The sequence below is a fragment of the Typha latifolia genome, chromosome 13, assembly GCF_019914945.1.
Source record: "Typha latifolia isolate L0001 chromosome 13, TyphaL0001v2, whole genome shotgun sequence".
NCBI lineage: Eukaryota > Viridiplantae > Streptophyta > Magnoliopsida > Poales > Typhaceae > Typha > Typha latifolia.
In genome coordinates, this window is record NC_133098.1 from 1,555,456 (window position 1) to 1,572,423 (window position 16,968).

The 16,968-nt window shown below is 37.3% G+C and overlaps 3 protein-coding genes across 12 annotated transcripts; all 3 read left to right on the forward strand.

Moving 5' to 3' along the window:
* Window positions 1–105: 105 nt before the first annotated feature.
* LOC140800002 (protein IRON-RELATED TRANSCRIPTION FACTOR 3-like) lies at window positions 106–2,889 on the forward strand. Of its 6 annotated transcripts, none has more exons than XM_073154619.1 (5): window positions 106–297; window positions 453–496; window positions 829–947; window positions 1,626–1,678; window positions 2,212–2,889. In XM_073154619.1, exons 2-5 carry the CDS (start codon window positions 462–464, stop codon window positions 2,638–2,640), a joined length of 636 nt encoding a protein of 211 aa, XP_073010720.1. In that variant the 5' UTR covers window positions 106–297; window positions 453–461; the 3' UTR covers window positions 2,641–2,889. The 6 variants fall into 6 exon arrangements, with proteins under 6 accessions (XP_073010720.1, XP_073010716.1, XP_073010719.1 ...); XM_073154615.1 differs by having other exon boundaries at window positions 107–297; window positions 421–496; window positions 1,548–1,678; XM_073154618.1 differs by having other exon boundaries at window positions 107–297; window positions 421–496; window positions 1,587–1,678.
* Window positions 2,890–3,538: 649 nt separating this feature from the next.
* LOC140800351 (HVA22-like protein a) lies at window positions 3,539–6,795 on the forward strand. 4 transcript variants are annotated; one of them, XM_073155091.1, is made up of 6 exons: window positions 3,539–3,718; window positions 4,375–4,401; window positions 4,486–4,608; window positions 5,285–5,528; window positions 6,195–6,358; window positions 6,528–6,795. In XM_073155091.1, exons 1-5 carry the CDS (start codon window positions 3,663–3,665, stop codon window positions 6,333–6,335), a joined length of 591 nt encoding a protein of 196 aa, XP_073011192.1. In that variant the 5' UTR covers window positions 3,539–3,662; the 3' UTR covers window positions 6,336–6,358; window positions 6,528–6,795. The 4 variants fall into 4 exon arrangements, 3 of the variants coding, with proteins under 3 accessions (XP_073011192.1, XP_073011191.1, XP_073011193.1); XM_073155090.1 differs by having other exon boundaries at window positions 3,544–3,718; window positions 6,520–6,795; XR_012111181.1 differs by having other exon boundaries at window positions 3,550–3,718; window positions 6,195–6,389; window positions 6,471–6,795.
* A 714-nt stretch (window positions 6,796–7,509) lies between these two features.
* Window positions 7,510–16,442, forward strand: LOC140800280 (PH, RCC1 and FYVE domains-containing protein 1-like). 2 transcript variants are annotated; one of them, XM_073154972.1, is made up of 9 exons: window positions 7,510–8,290; window positions 8,920–9,006; window positions 9,233–9,322; window positions 9,735–9,815; window positions 10,006–10,194; window positions 10,280–12,370; window positions 12,699–12,845; window positions 14,312–14,598; window positions 15,983–16,442. In XM_073154972.1, exons 1-9 carry the CDS (start codon window positions 8,243–8,245, stop codon window positions 16,110–16,112), a joined length of 3,150 nt encoding a protein of 1,049 aa, XP_073011073.1. In that variant the 5' UTR covers window positions 7,510–8,242; the 3' UTR covers window positions 16,113–16,442. The 2 variants fall into 2 exon arrangements, with proteins under 2 accessions (XP_073011073.1, XP_073011072.1); XM_073154971.1 differs by having other exon boundaries at window positions 7,512–8,290; window positions 15,968–16,442.
* The last annotated feature ends 526 nt before the right edge of the window (window positions 16,443–16,968 follow it).

Consider the following 16,968-nt stretch of genomic DNA (forward strand, 5'->3'; position numbering starts at 1 on the left):
ATAAAAAACTTTATTTTGACTAGAAATTTGTATTTAGCTCCTCGTATTTATACAATATTATTGAAGCGAAAATTCACTTATAAGGCTATTAATGGGCTATACTCATGGCGGCACACGTCGTCAGTAGCGCCGCCAGCATCGGGAGGCGTGCTCGCCACACTCTAGAGCGTGGAGGACGGACTCTGCTACTCCACACGCACGAGTCTCCCCCCCCCCCCGATAAAAACCTCGTTGGATCTCGCGGTCTTCCCTTCTCTCACGCGCACTGACCAGTGAACTCCTCAAACTTTTCTTTAGGTATCTTCTCCTGTTCTTCACCTTCTCGATTCACTATTTCTATGGATTTTGAACAATTTTTTTTTGCTGTAATCGACGGAATAATTAAGTTTTTGACCTCCTTTTGTGCCACAATTTGATCAGTAAATGACTCCAAATGTTTCCATTCGTTGCAGAGGAGAACTATGGCGAATAGTACAGATACTATACCTGAACAAAGGTCAGTATGTTGTGAATCGATAGCATTACTTTACTAATTATGAGGTCATGTATCTTTTCATGCTATAATGATCTATTCATAATGAGAAGCAATTGTTATATGCCACTGGATACTTTGAATCATACATACTAAGCCTACTTATTTGATTGGTTTCAGCCATAAAAGAGGTTGCCTTAATCCTCTCTTTTTTTTCAATCTTGGATACTCATTATATATCTATACACATGGTTACTGTCTTTGATTTGTTGGTGTTTGCTGCTTCGTTTGCCTCTGTATGCGGTGCTATCTTGTTTGCTTTATTACTCAAATATCTGAGATGTTCTTCCTTGCAGGGCAACCCCTAAGAGAAAGAATCTGGGAAGAGTTCCAAAGAAAGAACACAAGTCTCGGAGAGAGAAGCTGAAACGCTACCATTTGAATGAACTATTTCTGGAGCTAGGTCGTGCACTTGGTAAACCTCAGACCCTAATGGAGTATTTTAGAATGAGAATTCATGTTATTGTAACAAATCCTATCTAATATATTAGTTGGTAATGCTGATATTCTTTTCAGAGGTAGAAATTTAGCCTACAACAACATGAGCAATTGTGATTTAGTAATACAATGTACAAATCATTTACATAATCAATATTGTGGCAGTATTCATTGTTTGTATCTCCTGTAACAATGCAGCATGTGGATAGGTCTTCCAATTTTGAATCTAAGGTCATGGTGTTGCCAAAAATTTTAGAAGGTTTATGGCTGGACAATTGTCCTTCATTAACTGTTATCTGATAAATTGCAACTATCCACGCTCAAATCATGAACCATCTGGTTGTTCTTTTCCCATCATGTTTAATTTGTTAAATGTCAATTTGCCAGTACTATGTTTTGGTGTAGCTAGAATTTTCAAAAATTTAAGAGGTATGTCGTAGAAATTTCCAGTACAGTTCATCATTTTTCCCCTTTTTTCTGGGCTATGTCCATTACTATCTTCCTTTTTTAAAATGTATAATTTAGTATTCCATAAATATCATATATCATTTTTTAGACAGTTGCAACTCTGCTGCAGAACCATCTTCTCGGCATACTAATGGTAAAGCATCTATAGTGGTTGATGCCACTCGATTTCTGCGCTATCTCATTGCAGGAAACAAGACTCTGAGAAAGGAAAATGCTGCTTTGGATATTGAATATCATTATGTAAGTTAGTTGAATTCAAATATTGAGATCATTTTCAGTCAATTACCTGCAGAATCATTTTCTAACATTTTGTTCACCTTATCTTTATTTGATTGAATTTTGATTGCTTCTGGAGAAAAGAAGCTCTAGTAAATATAGTATGAAACATTCCTATAACTTTTTTCTGGCCCAAACAAGTGAGAGTCTCCATATCCATATTATCACTTACCTGAATTTTAGATATCAATGATCTTGTGATTCAAATTTGCATGCTGAACCATTTATCACCAGAGGCTAATCTTCCAAGTTGAAATTTACTGCATCTCCCACTCAGATCATTAATGAATCAGATTTTTCTTTTTAACCTTTCCTGATCATCTCAAGTTAGTTGAAACTTATACCTCCCACTTGTCGGTAGAGCTACTACTACTACTACAAATTTTGATACTTCTCCTGAAATTTAGTAACTCCAGGAATAAGATTTTTGTCAACTGTGATTATTTTGTTCTGCCAAGTTAATTGTTTCTTTCGTACTTGGTTTATAACTTGGACAGTTAATTAGAGAGAATGATGAGTTCAGAGATGAAAACAGTGCCCTGCAAGCTGATATTGAGAGGTTGCAGAACGATCTTCGTAGGACACAACCCGATCCCATCTGGCCTAATGGAATGGACATGATTCCATCCACTCTGGATCTTCCAACAACTGCAGCAATGCAGATCGAAGAACAAGCAGCTGGACCCTTATACCTCATTTCCAACCATCAAGAGCTCCATCCCTTCTCAGAGACAGGAAACACACCACCGTTGCCGAATCCATCCTCAAATGTGAGTAGACCTCGCGCAAGATATCCAACTTCATCAGACTCTTGGCCATTGGAGCTCCTCTCTAAGCATTATAGAGAAGCACATGAAACACATCACAGTTTGAGCAGCAGAACCACATCAAACTGCACAGAAGGCTCAGATACTAGCAGGGAGTAATAAAACATGAGCATGTCAAACTGTTCTGAATACAGTGGAGATGAACAACCAGTCAGAAGATGTTTAAATGCTCGAGAAATGTTAATGAGGCATCTCCGAAGATGCCAATAGATATGAGAAATGCTTGTGTTTAAGAGATAAACATGGTGTATTGGTTGGACCAAAACAAGCATCTGGTTTGTCATTGTTAGCCCTATGAGTTGGACCATAAAGCAAAGATCAATAAAGTTTTGGGGATATTATCAAAAACATTCTCCGGTTTGTCATTGTTAGCCCTACTATATTGATCTTTATTATGTGACCGTTGAAATTTCTAAATGCCTCAAAATATCATAATGTTACTTTTCTTAACCGATAGTTATCGTATAGTCCAATTAAATTTATTTTTGAGTAAATTTTAAGTAAAAAAATAAAAGGGGAACCAAATTTTGAAGTGAAATAAGAGGTATTTTAGGTCTTTATTTTTAAAAGATACGAGAGTTTCTTTATTCCATAAATTGTTGTTAGGTTAATAGATATGCGGTATTTTTGAGGTAATAAAATAAAAATATAGAGTAGGAATAGTAGTAAAGACAAAATCTAAGTTTTTTTTAATAAATTTCTCAAAATATTCAAATACTGATTTAATTAAAAATATACATTGTATCCGAACAAGAAAATAATAAAAAGTTCCTAAATTTGATATAAAAAAAAAATAAGATTTGCATTGGACCATTGGCTTTCTTTGGAAAGAAAAGATATATGGAAGTATTTAAGATCAAAGAGGTATCCATCCAATTAGTGGAATACAAAGGAAATCTAGATCTCCCTCGGACTCGGATTTTTGGGTCAGTCTCGGTCGTCCTCGATTCGGATTCGGGTCCTACTGACCTACTCCATGATTGGCAAGTATCAAAGCAATATCACTCCCACTCCTGCAGTAGTCCTGCTCGAGAAAAAAGAGGGGTTTTTGACGGCTCTATATTCTCTCAGATTTTCAAATTAAAGCGAGAAGAGAAACAAGGTAGAGATCAAAGAAGGGGATGGGCTCCGGATCTTTCATCTCGGTTGTGGCCAAGAATTTCGATGTTCTTGCTGGGTAATGTGCTCTAAATCACTAGAAAGAAGAAAAAGCTTCGATATTTGCTTTATCTGGTTGCATGTAACGACTTGTTTCTGTGATTCAGATCCGACTGTGTTATGATTTGTGGGTTTGATCTCTTTTACGTGCTTGCTTACTAAACTTGCTTCCTGTTAGTAGTAAATCTCAAGACCCCTTTCCTTGTTCATGACCATCGGAGATCTTTCTCTTTTTCTCAATGTTGAACTGTTTGATGTGAATGTTGCTGGGTACACTCCATTGGCTTCTATTTTTTTTTATCAGCATGTTATTTTTCTCAAATTACATGTCGGATTATTCTAATTGAAGAATGATCATCAAATAGATAGTTGAAATTCCTAGCCAACCCACCCTTGTATCCTGTAATCCTTGGTTTGAGCTTACTTGTGCTGCAAAGAATTTGGAATTCCCCTAGAATGGTAATTTGGAGTACTTGTTCCAGATAGATAGATGGTAAAGAGTCGGGAATCAAATTTGAATTCTTATTTGTTGCTTGGTTTGCTATGTAGAATTCTGTTGTATTTTATTCATGTGGTGGAAACATTTGACTGATCACTTACATAGAAATATTACTGCAGATGCCGGTGGTGATTTTCTTGTTTATCTAACTAACTTTGCAATTTCTTTATTTGCAGGCCATTGGTTACTCTTGTTTATCCACTGTAAGTACTGCTCATGTTGTCTTCATAAGATGCTCGGAACTTTGCTTTTGTAGGTCATCTGCTACTGCGTGTAACTTTTGGCAGGTATGCTTCAATTCAAGCTATAGAAACAAAATCTCCTGTGGATGATCAGCAATGGCTCACTTATTGGGTGCTATACTCATTTCTTACATTGTTTGAGCTCACTTTTGCGACAATAATTGAATGGTAAATCATGTTTTAGTTCTTTTCCATTAGCTATAGATACATCGTATTTCTCCTCTGGTGCACATTCTCATTTTTGGGGCTAATACTTTATTTTACTGAGTATTATCATTGATACAAATATGTGCCAGCTGCTTATGTTCCCTATACAATTTATTATATGAAATATATTAGACCAGCGGAAGGCAGTTCTAATTGAAATCTCTCCTAGTTGCAGCATTAGATGCATAGCATATACAGTCTATACACCACATAAGCCCTGTGTTATTTTTTATTTATGGGATATGTCAGATTTTGACCACTTGCTTCAGAAATTCTGCAATCTTCAATCTTATCTCCTTCCCTTGTACTTCTTTGCTGGCACTTTAAGATTGACACTTCAACATAAGGTGCTACTCCACCTGCTTCAGAAACTCTTTTTTTCCTCTCTTTGCTCATCTGTTTCTTCTGTTCTTTTTTGCTCCGATTAAACTGATACTTTTGTAATGATATCTACCTGTAGTCTGAAAAGCTTCAGAGCATATGAGGGCATAACTGTTCTTATGTTTATGGTGACTATTATTGATATATTTTGCTTCTTCTATGACTCTCGAAGTGGGAATAGGGACTGTGTTACTTATATGATTCTGCTTGATGCAATGTTGGAGTTTAACTTAATTATGTATGATACATGTTGCAGGCTTCCTTTCTGGTCTTATGCAAAGCTGATTTTCAATTGTTGGTTGGTTTTACCCTACTTCAACGGTGCTGCATATGTTTATCAGAATTTTGTGAGGCCACTGTTTGTGAACCAGGAAATAGTAAACATTTGGTATGTACCACGAAAGAAAGACATGTTTGGTAAGCCTGAGGATGTACTACAAGCTGCAGAGAAATATATACAAGAAAATGGAAGAGAGGCACTTGCAAAGCTCGTAAGCAAGGTATGTATGTTCTTCGGACATAACATTGGCACTCTCCCTCATGTACTTAGTAAACCAAATCATGGAGCAGTAATGATTGTTTTGTCAGATGAAGAATCTGTGCTAATTTACACATCTCTTGACTCTTGAGAATGTTTTTCAAGACTAAGCTTTGAGTTATCATTATTCCTATCCTAGGTTATCTGTCAAAATGATGTGAAACAACTTTGGGACTGACATCTTGTATCACAGTAGCAAGATTGATTGCTCTGTATGATCGCAAATCCTGTGATCCATCTTTGTTGAAACATATATGTGAACTTGCACATTCTGTTATTCTTAGTGACCTTTCTTGCTTAAATGTTATGCTTGCTATTGTCTCTAGTCGGAATATTCATAAAATCTTCCTGCCGGTAGTGTAAGTTTTACGCACTGGACAAGTTCTCTTGAGGCAGATTGAATCTGAAGATTGTGTCGGAAAGATATGCGCTCTCTTTTCTTTTTAAGCATTTGTTTCCTTCCTCTCTATGTTCTTCTTTGTGGCTTTTGAAAACTGATTTGTTAACTGTAAAAGGACTAAGGGGGTAAAGCTTTTAAATAATTTTCTGCTTGGTTTTAGGTCTCTTTATCAGCTTCATGTCTTCTTGTATTTACTTTTTGAACGAAACTGTTGTGCCTCTATTGCAGGCTAGAAATCTAACAAATCCTGGGATCAACCGACGTTCAATCTTGGAAGAGGTAGAGGCTGAAAGGAAAGCAAGAGCTGATAGAGAATCCAGAACCCCGGGTGAAAGTCATACAATCTTTGATGAGGGTTACCGATACTAAACCCTCTTTTTTTCCTCCATTAGGTGAGCTTGCATCTTCACGTTATATTATGATGTAAGTATTATGTCATTGAAATTTCTCCACCGAATTGAAACTTAAGATGTGGTTAAACAAGCCCAACTCATGCGATTGCAGCTTTTCCTCTGTGTGTGATTCGTTGTTAAGATTCTAATCATCTTGACAGTTGTTCAGACTTCACGACGATGAAGAACCACATGGATCGGTGCAACGAAGAACTTTTTAGTAGTCTGTGATGATTTCAATCTTGTGTTTTGCCTACTATCCAGTTTCGTAGAGTAGCTCTGCTGGTGATGCGTGTTAGGTTTCAGCTAATGATATTCTTGTCATACTTGTATAATGTTCGAGTTGGTATGATCTGTTTCTTGACTTCCATGTATTAGTTGCAAGATCGAACCCTGTTTTGTGTTCGGAAGATGTACAAAGTATATGGTTTTGGCTATCTTGTTTGTCTATGCGTGCTAACATCCTGAGTACCATTTTCTTTTCTCTTTTAACCATCCTTGCATTGTAAAGGGTTCTTCCACTAGTCACCACCTTTCCTCCTCAGTGTCATTTATCAAACAAAGAAGAGCAATGGCTTGAATAGTTTTCTTGCCTAATGAATGTAATGGCAGGTGAATTAATGGAATCTTAATTGGAGTGAAACAATTTTGGCATTGTATTAATGGTGATGAGATAATTTACAGAGCAAAAATCTTTCCTGAGTGAGGCTTAATTGGATCTCAACAATATGATAATTTTACAGAAGAGTGAATTAATAAGATAACAGGAGAAAAATCTTGGCCTTTTCTTTTAATGAGTTAAATCCGTCTATTAAAAATGTTACATGAGCTCATGAGTTATTTAGATTATTCGAATTATAATTAATTGGGTTCTCGAGTTATAAGTTGAGGTTGGTTATATGTACGAGGATCCGAACCAAATTATCGTTTATTTATTTTTCACATAATTTAAGTAAATAAATACGATTCATTATCCATTTATACTCTCTCTCTCTCTCTCTCTCTCTCCGTATCATTGTTATTGTCCGTCCAAATACTACGTTCGTATGCTGACGTGTCACGTATGAGGTGGAGAACGCGCGAGCTAGAGAGAGAGAGAGAGAGGAGAGAGAGAGAGAGAGAGAGAGAGGGGGGGGGAGGAGGAAGAGAGAGGAGAGAGAAAGTGGCGCACGTTAGCCAACGCGAGAGCCGGGAACACCGTGTCCCTTCGTATTAGTTGTGTCGCTTTCTCCTCCTCCTCCTGTTTGTTTGGGGCGCATCTCTCGATCCAACCATCCCCTCCTCGGCGGCGGAAAACCCGGTGTCTCGATCATAACTACGCCGTCTCTCCCCTGGGTGTCACGGCGATCGCATTCCCCTCGTCCAGCGGAGCCGAACGGCCCCAGATTCGAACGAAATGGCCCGGAATTAGGGCACATTCCCCTCGTTCGTGAGCCATCTCTACTCTTCTCCCTCGGCATTGCCGGTATCTTGGTGGTCCAGGTTTGGATTCTGAGCTATCCTGCGGTATTTGGGGGTTGCGAGAAGGATTAAGAGGTTCTAGGGTTTCGTCGACGCGTTCGAGCTGTTTCGGATCTCTCTGGAGCCGATTCCATGAGAAGAGGACGAAATACGGTGGAGTGTTGCTTGCGTGATCACCTTCTCGTGTTTTTTGTCACGAATCCGGAGACGAAGATTTCGAGCCAGAAGCTTTCATCTGTCTATGGTTTTTCTCGTACTGTGATGGGATAAATGAGTAATCTTGATCCTTGCGCTCTGAAGATTGCTCGTTGTGGGTTCGTTTATGGGGCAGGATCAAATCTTTTCTTGCTGTGGGAACAATTCTTGGTATCTTTCAGATGAGTTTGGCTCTATACACATGCAGTACTTGACTGTGGAACCTGGATGGCAGATCCTTTAAGGAATGGTCCTGTCGAGAGGGATATCGAACAGGTATTATGTAATGATTTGTCACTCTTTATTCTCTTGACTGAGTAGGACCCAGTTCAGGTCACCTACTCACCTGTTATCCTGAGATTATTCTTTTTAAGCACGGACGAATTATATAAGACTAGCAATCTGAAGTCCTATACAATTTCCTACATGCTTCTAAAGATACAGATTAGCATGCAGTTGGCCCATTTTCAGAATGTTTGGGTTCACCTGAAATAGAAGCCAATTCGTGCTTTGGTTTGTCTGTGAAAAAGAATAGCAAAATGAACAAAATAGATTCTTGTTGGTTGTAGGCATCATACAAAATGGTCTAGCCCATGGCTGTTGATGCACTAAGTCACTACTTGCTTTTCTTCACATATTTTCTAGAAGTTTCTGCACATTAAAGTTCTCCCCAACAGTCTGTTGAATTATTAGTGACTAATTTGAAATGCTGTATATGGATGGTGTGTGTCTATTCTGATCTCTGGTTTTCTGATGTTTTATTGATGAAGCTATTTGTTCTGCAGCATATTTGTCATCTTTTTATTTCTTGCTTTCGAGATGATAAAGAATGTCAGTGACTTAAAATACCAGAATAAGCCAGTCTTTCCGTGTGTATGATATCCACCTCTCTTCTGAATTTCCAGGCAATAACGGCCCTGAAGAAAGGGGCATATCTATTGAAATATGGGCGTAGAGGAAAGCCGAAATTTTGTCCATTTAGGCTTTCAAATGTAAGTCAAAGCTTTATCCTTTATATGTTTATTGTCCCTTTCTTGTAATCCTTGTTTATTTTTTTCTTTATTGGCCAAACCCTGATTAATCGGAAGGCTAAGTTGATGGTGATAATATCATCTTATTCTGTTGTAAACATAAGTTTATTGAAGTGCAGTACCATATACATATTAGACATCCTTTTTTAGTACCAAATTTCTGATGGGTTTCCTGTTTAATTTCTAGGATGAGTCTGTTCTGATTTGGTATTCTGGAAAAGATGAGAAGCAGCTTAAAATTAATCAGGTTTCGAAAATAATACCTGGACAGCGTACCGTAAGTTTATATACTCATTGTATTTTTTATTCCTTTTGTTTGATGTGAAAAATTCACTTCAACATATGTAATCTTCAGCCATTTTCTAGAGATGTGTTTACTTACACAAGGGTGTATAACATTTATTACATATTCAGTTGCTTATTTTCAATTCCTCCTTTTTCTACATCGCCGAATAAATTTGATTCTGCAATCTTCTAATAGTTGTTGTTGACAAAGATTTCTGCCTTTTCATTTTCTTCTTATTCCCTTATGCTAGATAATTTTGTATGTGATTTTGGTGCTTAAATATGTAAGATTCTTTGATGAGGTTTTCCAGTTCTTTCAACAATTTCTCTTAGGCCTAGTATTGGAGATCTTAAACTGAACTAGAAAATGGTCTTATGTTTTTCTTTTCTTTTTCTCTTGCCAGGTTATATTTCAGCGATATCCAAGGCCTGATAAAGAATATCAGTCATTTTCTCTTATATACAGTGACAGGTCATTAGATCTGGTAAGATGTTGTATATGTTCCTTGTCCCTTGCAAACCTTATTATTTAGTGGTCCTGCATGTCTTCTGTTATCTTTTATTTTGGCATTTATCTTGCTGATAAGATATATGTATTCGGAGCATGCTTCAATGCAAGATTAAGACTTTTCTTAATTTTAGAATACATAGCCCTTATTAGATAATATGTAACAGATATGCAAAGACAAGGATGAAGCCGAGGTCTGGTTTGTGGGTTTAAAAGCATTGATTTCACGTGGAAATTATCGGAAATGGAGAATAGAACCAAAAGGTGACAGAATATCATCTGATAGTCCAAATGCCCCCACTCAAAAAAGCTGTGCATTGACAACACCTATCTGTGGTAGCGATGTCTTCCATAAGGTTGGAAAACTGTGACATATTTGTAAAGTTTCATATTTATCACTTACACCAATTGAGCTGTTAGGAGTTTGCTTTACTCTTATAGGATTCTGGAGATGCGCAGCAAGTCCACAATCAATACGAGAGCCATCCAATTAGTGGATTTGGAAACTTGTTCTCTGATGTGATTCTGTATACTGCACCATCCAAGAATTCATTTAATTCAGATACAGTAAGTAATTCTGTAAACTCATTACCATGTGGAGGTGCTGACAACTCCAATGAACGGAGTTCTGCAGTTGACAATATTAGAGTTAGCTTATCAAGTGCAGTGAGCTCCTCTAGCCATGGATCATTTCATGAAGACTTTGATGCATTAGGTGATGTTTTCATTTGGGGAGAAGGGGTAGGTGATGGCATTCTTGGTGGTGGTTCGCATAGAGTTGGAAATTCATCAGCCTCCAAGATTGATGCATCTTTGCCAAAAGCACTGGACTCAGCAGTTGTATTGGACGTGCACAATATAGCTTGTGGGAGTAGGCATGCAATTTTAGTTACAAAACAAGGAGAGGCATTCAGTTGGGGTGAAGAGAACGGGGGAAGGCTTGGTCACGGAGTTGAGGCTGATGTTTCCCATCCAAAGCTCATTAATGCTTTAAGTGGGATGAATATTGAGACTGTGGCCTGTGGAGAATTTCATACCTGTGCTGTGTCTTTGTCTGGGGATCTCTACACGTGGGGTGATGGTGCTCACAATTCTGGCCTTCTTGGGCATGAGAGTGAGACTAGCCACTGGATACCTAAGAAGGTAGATGGCCAGATTGAAGGCTTGCATGTCTCATCAGTTTCTTGTGGCCCTTGGCATACAGCTGTTGTCATGTCATCAGGTCAATTGTTCACATTTGGTGATGGAATATTTGGTGCTTTGGGTCATGGAGATCGTAGAAGCACAAACATACCAAGAGAAGTAGAAGCTCTGAAAGGAATGCGTACTGTGCGAGCAGCTTGTGGTGTTTGGCACACCGCTGCAATTGCAGAGATCATAGACAAATCCCTTGATTCTGGTACTTCGTCTGGCAAACTGTTCACTTGGGGAGATGGGGATAAAGGTCGACTTGGACATGGTGATAGAGAACCCAGACTGGTCCCAGCATGTGTAGCATCGCTTTCTGAGCCAAGTTTTTCTCAGGTAGCTTGCGGGAATGACATTACAATTGCTTTGTCAACTTCTGGGCATGTATATACAATGGGTAGTACCGTTTTTGGACAGCTTGGTAATCCAGAGGCTGATGGTAAGCTGCCTACCTGTGTTGAAGGAAGGATTTCCAACAGTTTCATTGAAGAAGTAGCTTGTGGTTCTTATCATATTGCAGTTTTGACTTCGAAAACTGAAGTCTATACCTGGGGCAAGGGAGCAAATGGTCGTTTAGGTCATGGTGACAATGATGACCGAAACACTCCTACATTTGTTGAAGCTTTAAAAGATAAACAAGTAAAGGGCATTGTTTGTGGCTCAAGCTTCACTGCTGTCATTTGTCTCCATAAGTGGGTATCTAGTGCTGATCAATCCATATGCTCTGGTTGTCGACTACCATTGGGTTTTAGAAGAAAGCGTCATAATTGTTATAACTGTGGTTTAGTCTTTTGCAAAGCATGCAGCAGTAGAAAATCTGTGAAAGCGTCATTGGCACCAAATATAAATAAGCCATACCGTGTATGTGATGAATGTCATACTAAACTTAAGAAGGCCATAGGAAATGGAATAGTTCCCCGGCTTCCAAAGCTTCAAAATGGAAGTCTAAATCAAATGCCCAGTGAACAGGCTGAGAAAGATGTTGCAGATCCTAGATTGCAGGCACAGCTCTGTAGACTTTCCTCTGCTGATTCCTCTAAAGGTGAAAACAGACAATCAAGGAAGAATAATGGCCGGATTCCTCCAAGCCTATATCAGTGGGGAAATTCCAATCCATCAAACTCTTCTAACCTCTATGGGTCTTCGAAGAAAATATTTTCAGCTTCCGTTCCAGCCTCAAGAGTAGCTTCTCGGTCAACATCTCCTGTATCATGTAGGCCAAGCCCACCTCATTCAACAAACAAATCAGCTATAATTGGTCCTACATATCCTGAAGTTTTACTAGATGACTCGAAGCAAACAAATGAGAATCTTGCCCAAGAAGTTGCTACATTACAGTTGCAGGTACCTGTATCATTACTGTGAGGGATCTTGAAAATTTTAGAATGTCATCATGTGCTCTTTTAAGGCATTTGTTTTTGTTAGACGTATATGATTCTATTTTTTATATCTCTAAACACTATAATCTTCATATCTCTCATGATGCTCTGATGACTAATTAGGAGGTTGGCTATCTCTGCTAAAGTTTTTACAGATGCAAATCAGATTTATGATTTCTTTTCTGTAAATATCCAATCGGCATTAACTTACTTGTCATTTTTGTTGTCACTCTATAGCTTTAAGTGAAAAGATAGATCTCTAAGCGTTCCAGGGACTGGACTATGTTTTATAGGTGGAGCAGCTAACACACAAATCCGAACTTCTCGAAGAGGAATTAAGTAGAACTTCTGAACGGTTAAGAGAAGCCACAAGCAAAGCAGGTGAAGAAACTGCAAAATGCAAGGCTGCAAAGGAAGTAATCAAGTCTCTTACTGCTCAGGTAGACTTTCTCTAACTTAATATACTTTCTGCATCAAATATTATTTGTTGCCTTAAGCTGTTTTTTTATGTGCACAAATTTCAAGTAATTATTGATCCTCTCTTATATATAAGTGCAGAAAGTTCTTGCTTGCAATGCCCTTTTAGCCATATTAGATTATAAAGTGCATGTTGTTGGATTCATATATGTAAATAAGCAGGCTTTACTTTCATTTAGAAATCTGAAGCTTGCAAATTTCAGAACTAAAATAGCAATATATTGAGGAAGTAGAAAAAGAATTCAGAAACTTTAAATTGCCGACAAGTTTGAGACTTTGAGTAACCAATGTGTATCGAAGGTCAAATAATTAGCTGCAAATTTCTATTCAGATAGGTTAACTCACATTACTGAGGGATTGGAAGATCAGTGTTATCTAGTCCCATGGTTCATATAAACTAATTTGGATGAGTAGGAGGGAGTAAAACCACTATGTTCCTCTTCTCGAGACCTAAGTGGTGACATATCATATGCAGGAGGAGGCATATAATCTCTTGTGGTTATCAATTTATGGATTATGGTTGCAAATATTTATCTGACTTAGTGATATCAAATAAATATTTTTTCTGTCGCATCCAAGCAGGTTTATGGCTTTAACCTAAAAGAGCAGAATAGAAGAAAGGCATATACGAGGACAGTAGGTCAAGAGTGTGATAGACAAGTAGGATACTAGAGTAACAAGGGTGGAAAAACAAATCAGAAGAAGAAAGTTCTGTATGAAATCAGATTAAAAGGATGTGGCAGCAACTCAGTTTGTACCTTAAGTTTAACATCTTTGTAAAATCACTTTATTAATCTTTCTGAACAACAGTTCAGGTTGAAGAAAAATATATATTCTGCTATTTGTACGTCATACAAATTAGTTATGTGGTAACTTGACTACCCTTGTATAGAAATTTAAATTAATTTTTTAATAATATAAAGTGTTGGCTATGTAATCATTATCAACAAGTCATTTTGGCAATTTATTAGTCCATCATAATTTCCATATTGCTTATGAACTTATGCTTGATATTAAAATGGTGTTTGACAAACTAAAATTGCCTATATGGACAAGCATGAGAAATAAAACAATGATTAAAGGGAAGTTGTTTTAAGATTTATGGGCAGAATAGACAGATATTGTCCGATGAACAGTTTGTAAGGTCTCCTTTCCCGTCAAAAGTTAAGCTTTTTAAAGAGTTCTACTTCTTGTTTTCTTGATGTCATTTTACTTGTCCTTGTTGATTTGATTCCCTAGAAAATGGTAATATACGCAATTAAGCTATTTGGTTCTTTGCATTCAACAATATTAATTGAAACTGTTTTGCTTTTTATCTTTATATGATCATTTGTCAAGACTGCACCAAAATTTCTCATTTGGAATACTTTTCACTGTTAATTTGTGCACTGATAACTATCTTGATGCCAAATTATGTTAAAATTTCCAGCTGAAAGGTATGGCTGAAAGATTTCCTGAGGGATATACAGTCGGCAACAATTATGGTAGCAACATATCTAGCTCTCTAGGGAATACCTTCTCTGAGAATCGTACAAGCAACTTGCATGTATCTGAGTTACCTGATCCTAATGGTGACTCAGTGCATCAATTGCCTTTCAATGTGAACAGGACATCAGCAGAGGAGATAGAATGGGTTGAACATGTTGAACCAGGAGTTTACATCACTGTGTCCTCCTTGCCAACAGGTGGTAAATATCTCAAACGAATCCGCTTTAGGTATGGTGGTCATCAATCTTATGTCAGATTACCGTTGCTTCACCTTTTTTTCACTATATACTACGGACTACAACATTTTGACGGCATATACATGAATGCTACTTTGCTATTTATATGACACTTGGTGGGTTCCAGATGCTTTATTGCTCAGAAGAATATAGGCATATCAGTTGTTTTACTTTGAAAGATTTAAAACATATATCAGTTGTTTTACTTTGAAAGTTTATGACATATATCAGTTATTTTACTTTGAAAGTTTAAACATATATCAGTTGTTCTACTTTGAAAGTTTAAACATATATTAGTTGTTTTACTTTGAAAGCATAAACATATATCAGTTGTTTTACTTTGAAAGTATAAACAATGAGTACTATGATTCTTTTCTATAGCTTATATAAATGTGCTTATGGGATGGATAACATATCAGACATTCAATTGTGTTTCTTATTTCTTAATATTTGCTTGCGGAATAGACGCAAATGGGCGGGAGTGGTCCATTACCTAACAGGGAAAGCTTTTGAATCAAATGGTTATCTAATTTTGTATGAATGCAATTTTTTTAGAGATTAGGAGTTCAAACCTTGTCCAGCCCAATTAATCCCTTTCTCTAATTAGCTATTTTGGTGCAATGCAGAGTGGTTGTCCTCCTTTCTCTCATCTGTCCACATACAGTATATAGGGTTACACATGATGTGGCATGTAGGAATGATATACATGATTGATCCATTATCTAATAGCTTAGGGTTTTAATTTCTAATTCTTTAAGGTTTCTAATAGAGAAGGAAAGCACTATCATCTATCCACGTGCATGTGTAGGGCACACATGCAAAGTGGCATATTAAGGCATGACAAATATTGTCGGTCTATTACAAAGTATTAAGGTTTTAGTTGCTAATCTTTAAAGCCTTCTAATAAAGAAGGAAAGCACTAGTTGGATTATCTATAAGATGAATTGTTTGAAGGGACATAAAGCTCTATTTCTCCTCTCCTATGATCAGCCTTTTCTCTTTCCGATCTTCTCGCCGAAATTCTTTTTTCAAATCAGATACTTGAGGGTTTTTAGTTCTTTTCTTTACAACTTGATGTTCTTTTTTTTCTTTTAATATTTAAAGAATTACTTCTCTAGAATGTAACTCATAAGCCTTCATATGCAACCGTCAGCTAGTTATGTTGTCTTAATAACAATGTTCAATCAAACATAGTTGGTTACTTGGTTTTAATATTGTCTTTAACCCTCACACTTCCTCTTATGGCAATACCAAGATAGAAGCTACTTATGATGTCTTCAAATTAGCTCTTTTATTGTCTAGCCAATGGTTGATGCCTTTATAAACTTTGTAATTACTTATTCCACTCAACTTATTTGCAGTCGCAAACGTTTCAGTGAAAAGCAAGCGGAGAATTGGTGGGCGGAAAACAGATTAAGGCTGCAGGAGAAATTCAGTATTCTGATGGGAGAAAATCACACGACTGACTCCACAAGAATTTCTGACAGATTGGATAACGTTGATTGACTTACTGATGTTCACCATATCTACCTCCACCAGTAAATGTAAATTTCTTCACAACTGGTGGATTCTACATATAACCCCAATTTACTCAAAGAATATCCTGCTCCACGATGTGAGCCCATTGCTACTATCTTTTTTCTTCTCAACCTCACTAAAGGCTTACAGCTTACAGCTCCTTAGAATGTTGTACCATTTCTTGCATCAAATTAATTTTCCACTAATGATTACGTCATTTCCATACTTTTTTTCCTTCTCTTTCTTGGATAGATGATTGTATTAGGATTGGTGAAAGCCACACTTTACAGGGAAAAAAAAATTCATGTCTGTGGTCAACACTGCTAGTTTGTATCAATCCTTGCGTTGCTACAAATTCTCTTATCTTCATTGGTCTCTTTTACTTGTCCATGGGAAATATGCCTGTGCCGCAGCCCGCATAATGTCTCATGGCTTACCGTTTTTTGGATGCTAAAATGGATGCAAAACATCATTTTGTAAGGACTTTCTAATTTCTTTCTCTCTTCTGCTTCTATTTTAAAAGCTGTCAATTGGCACTGCTCTTACTACCAGCAATTCACTTTAGTAGGTTCGTTTCAGTGCCTTGCTTAGTCGCTTTGAATATTTATTATCCACTTCTGAGAAAACAAAAGTTGGAAAAACAAAGTGGTGTATGGAAGCCTGCTTATGTTTCAAGAGGGTTTGAAACATGGTAGAGACTTGGGAAAGAGCAGGACGCAACGATAAGACCATCTCTTTTTGTTTCCCTCGTTGGTTGTGGCGAATTATATAGCGAGGCACAATAAACTAGGCTTCAATCTAAACTCTAAAGGTAAAACTGTTCTTGATCAAATCTATTCTAGCT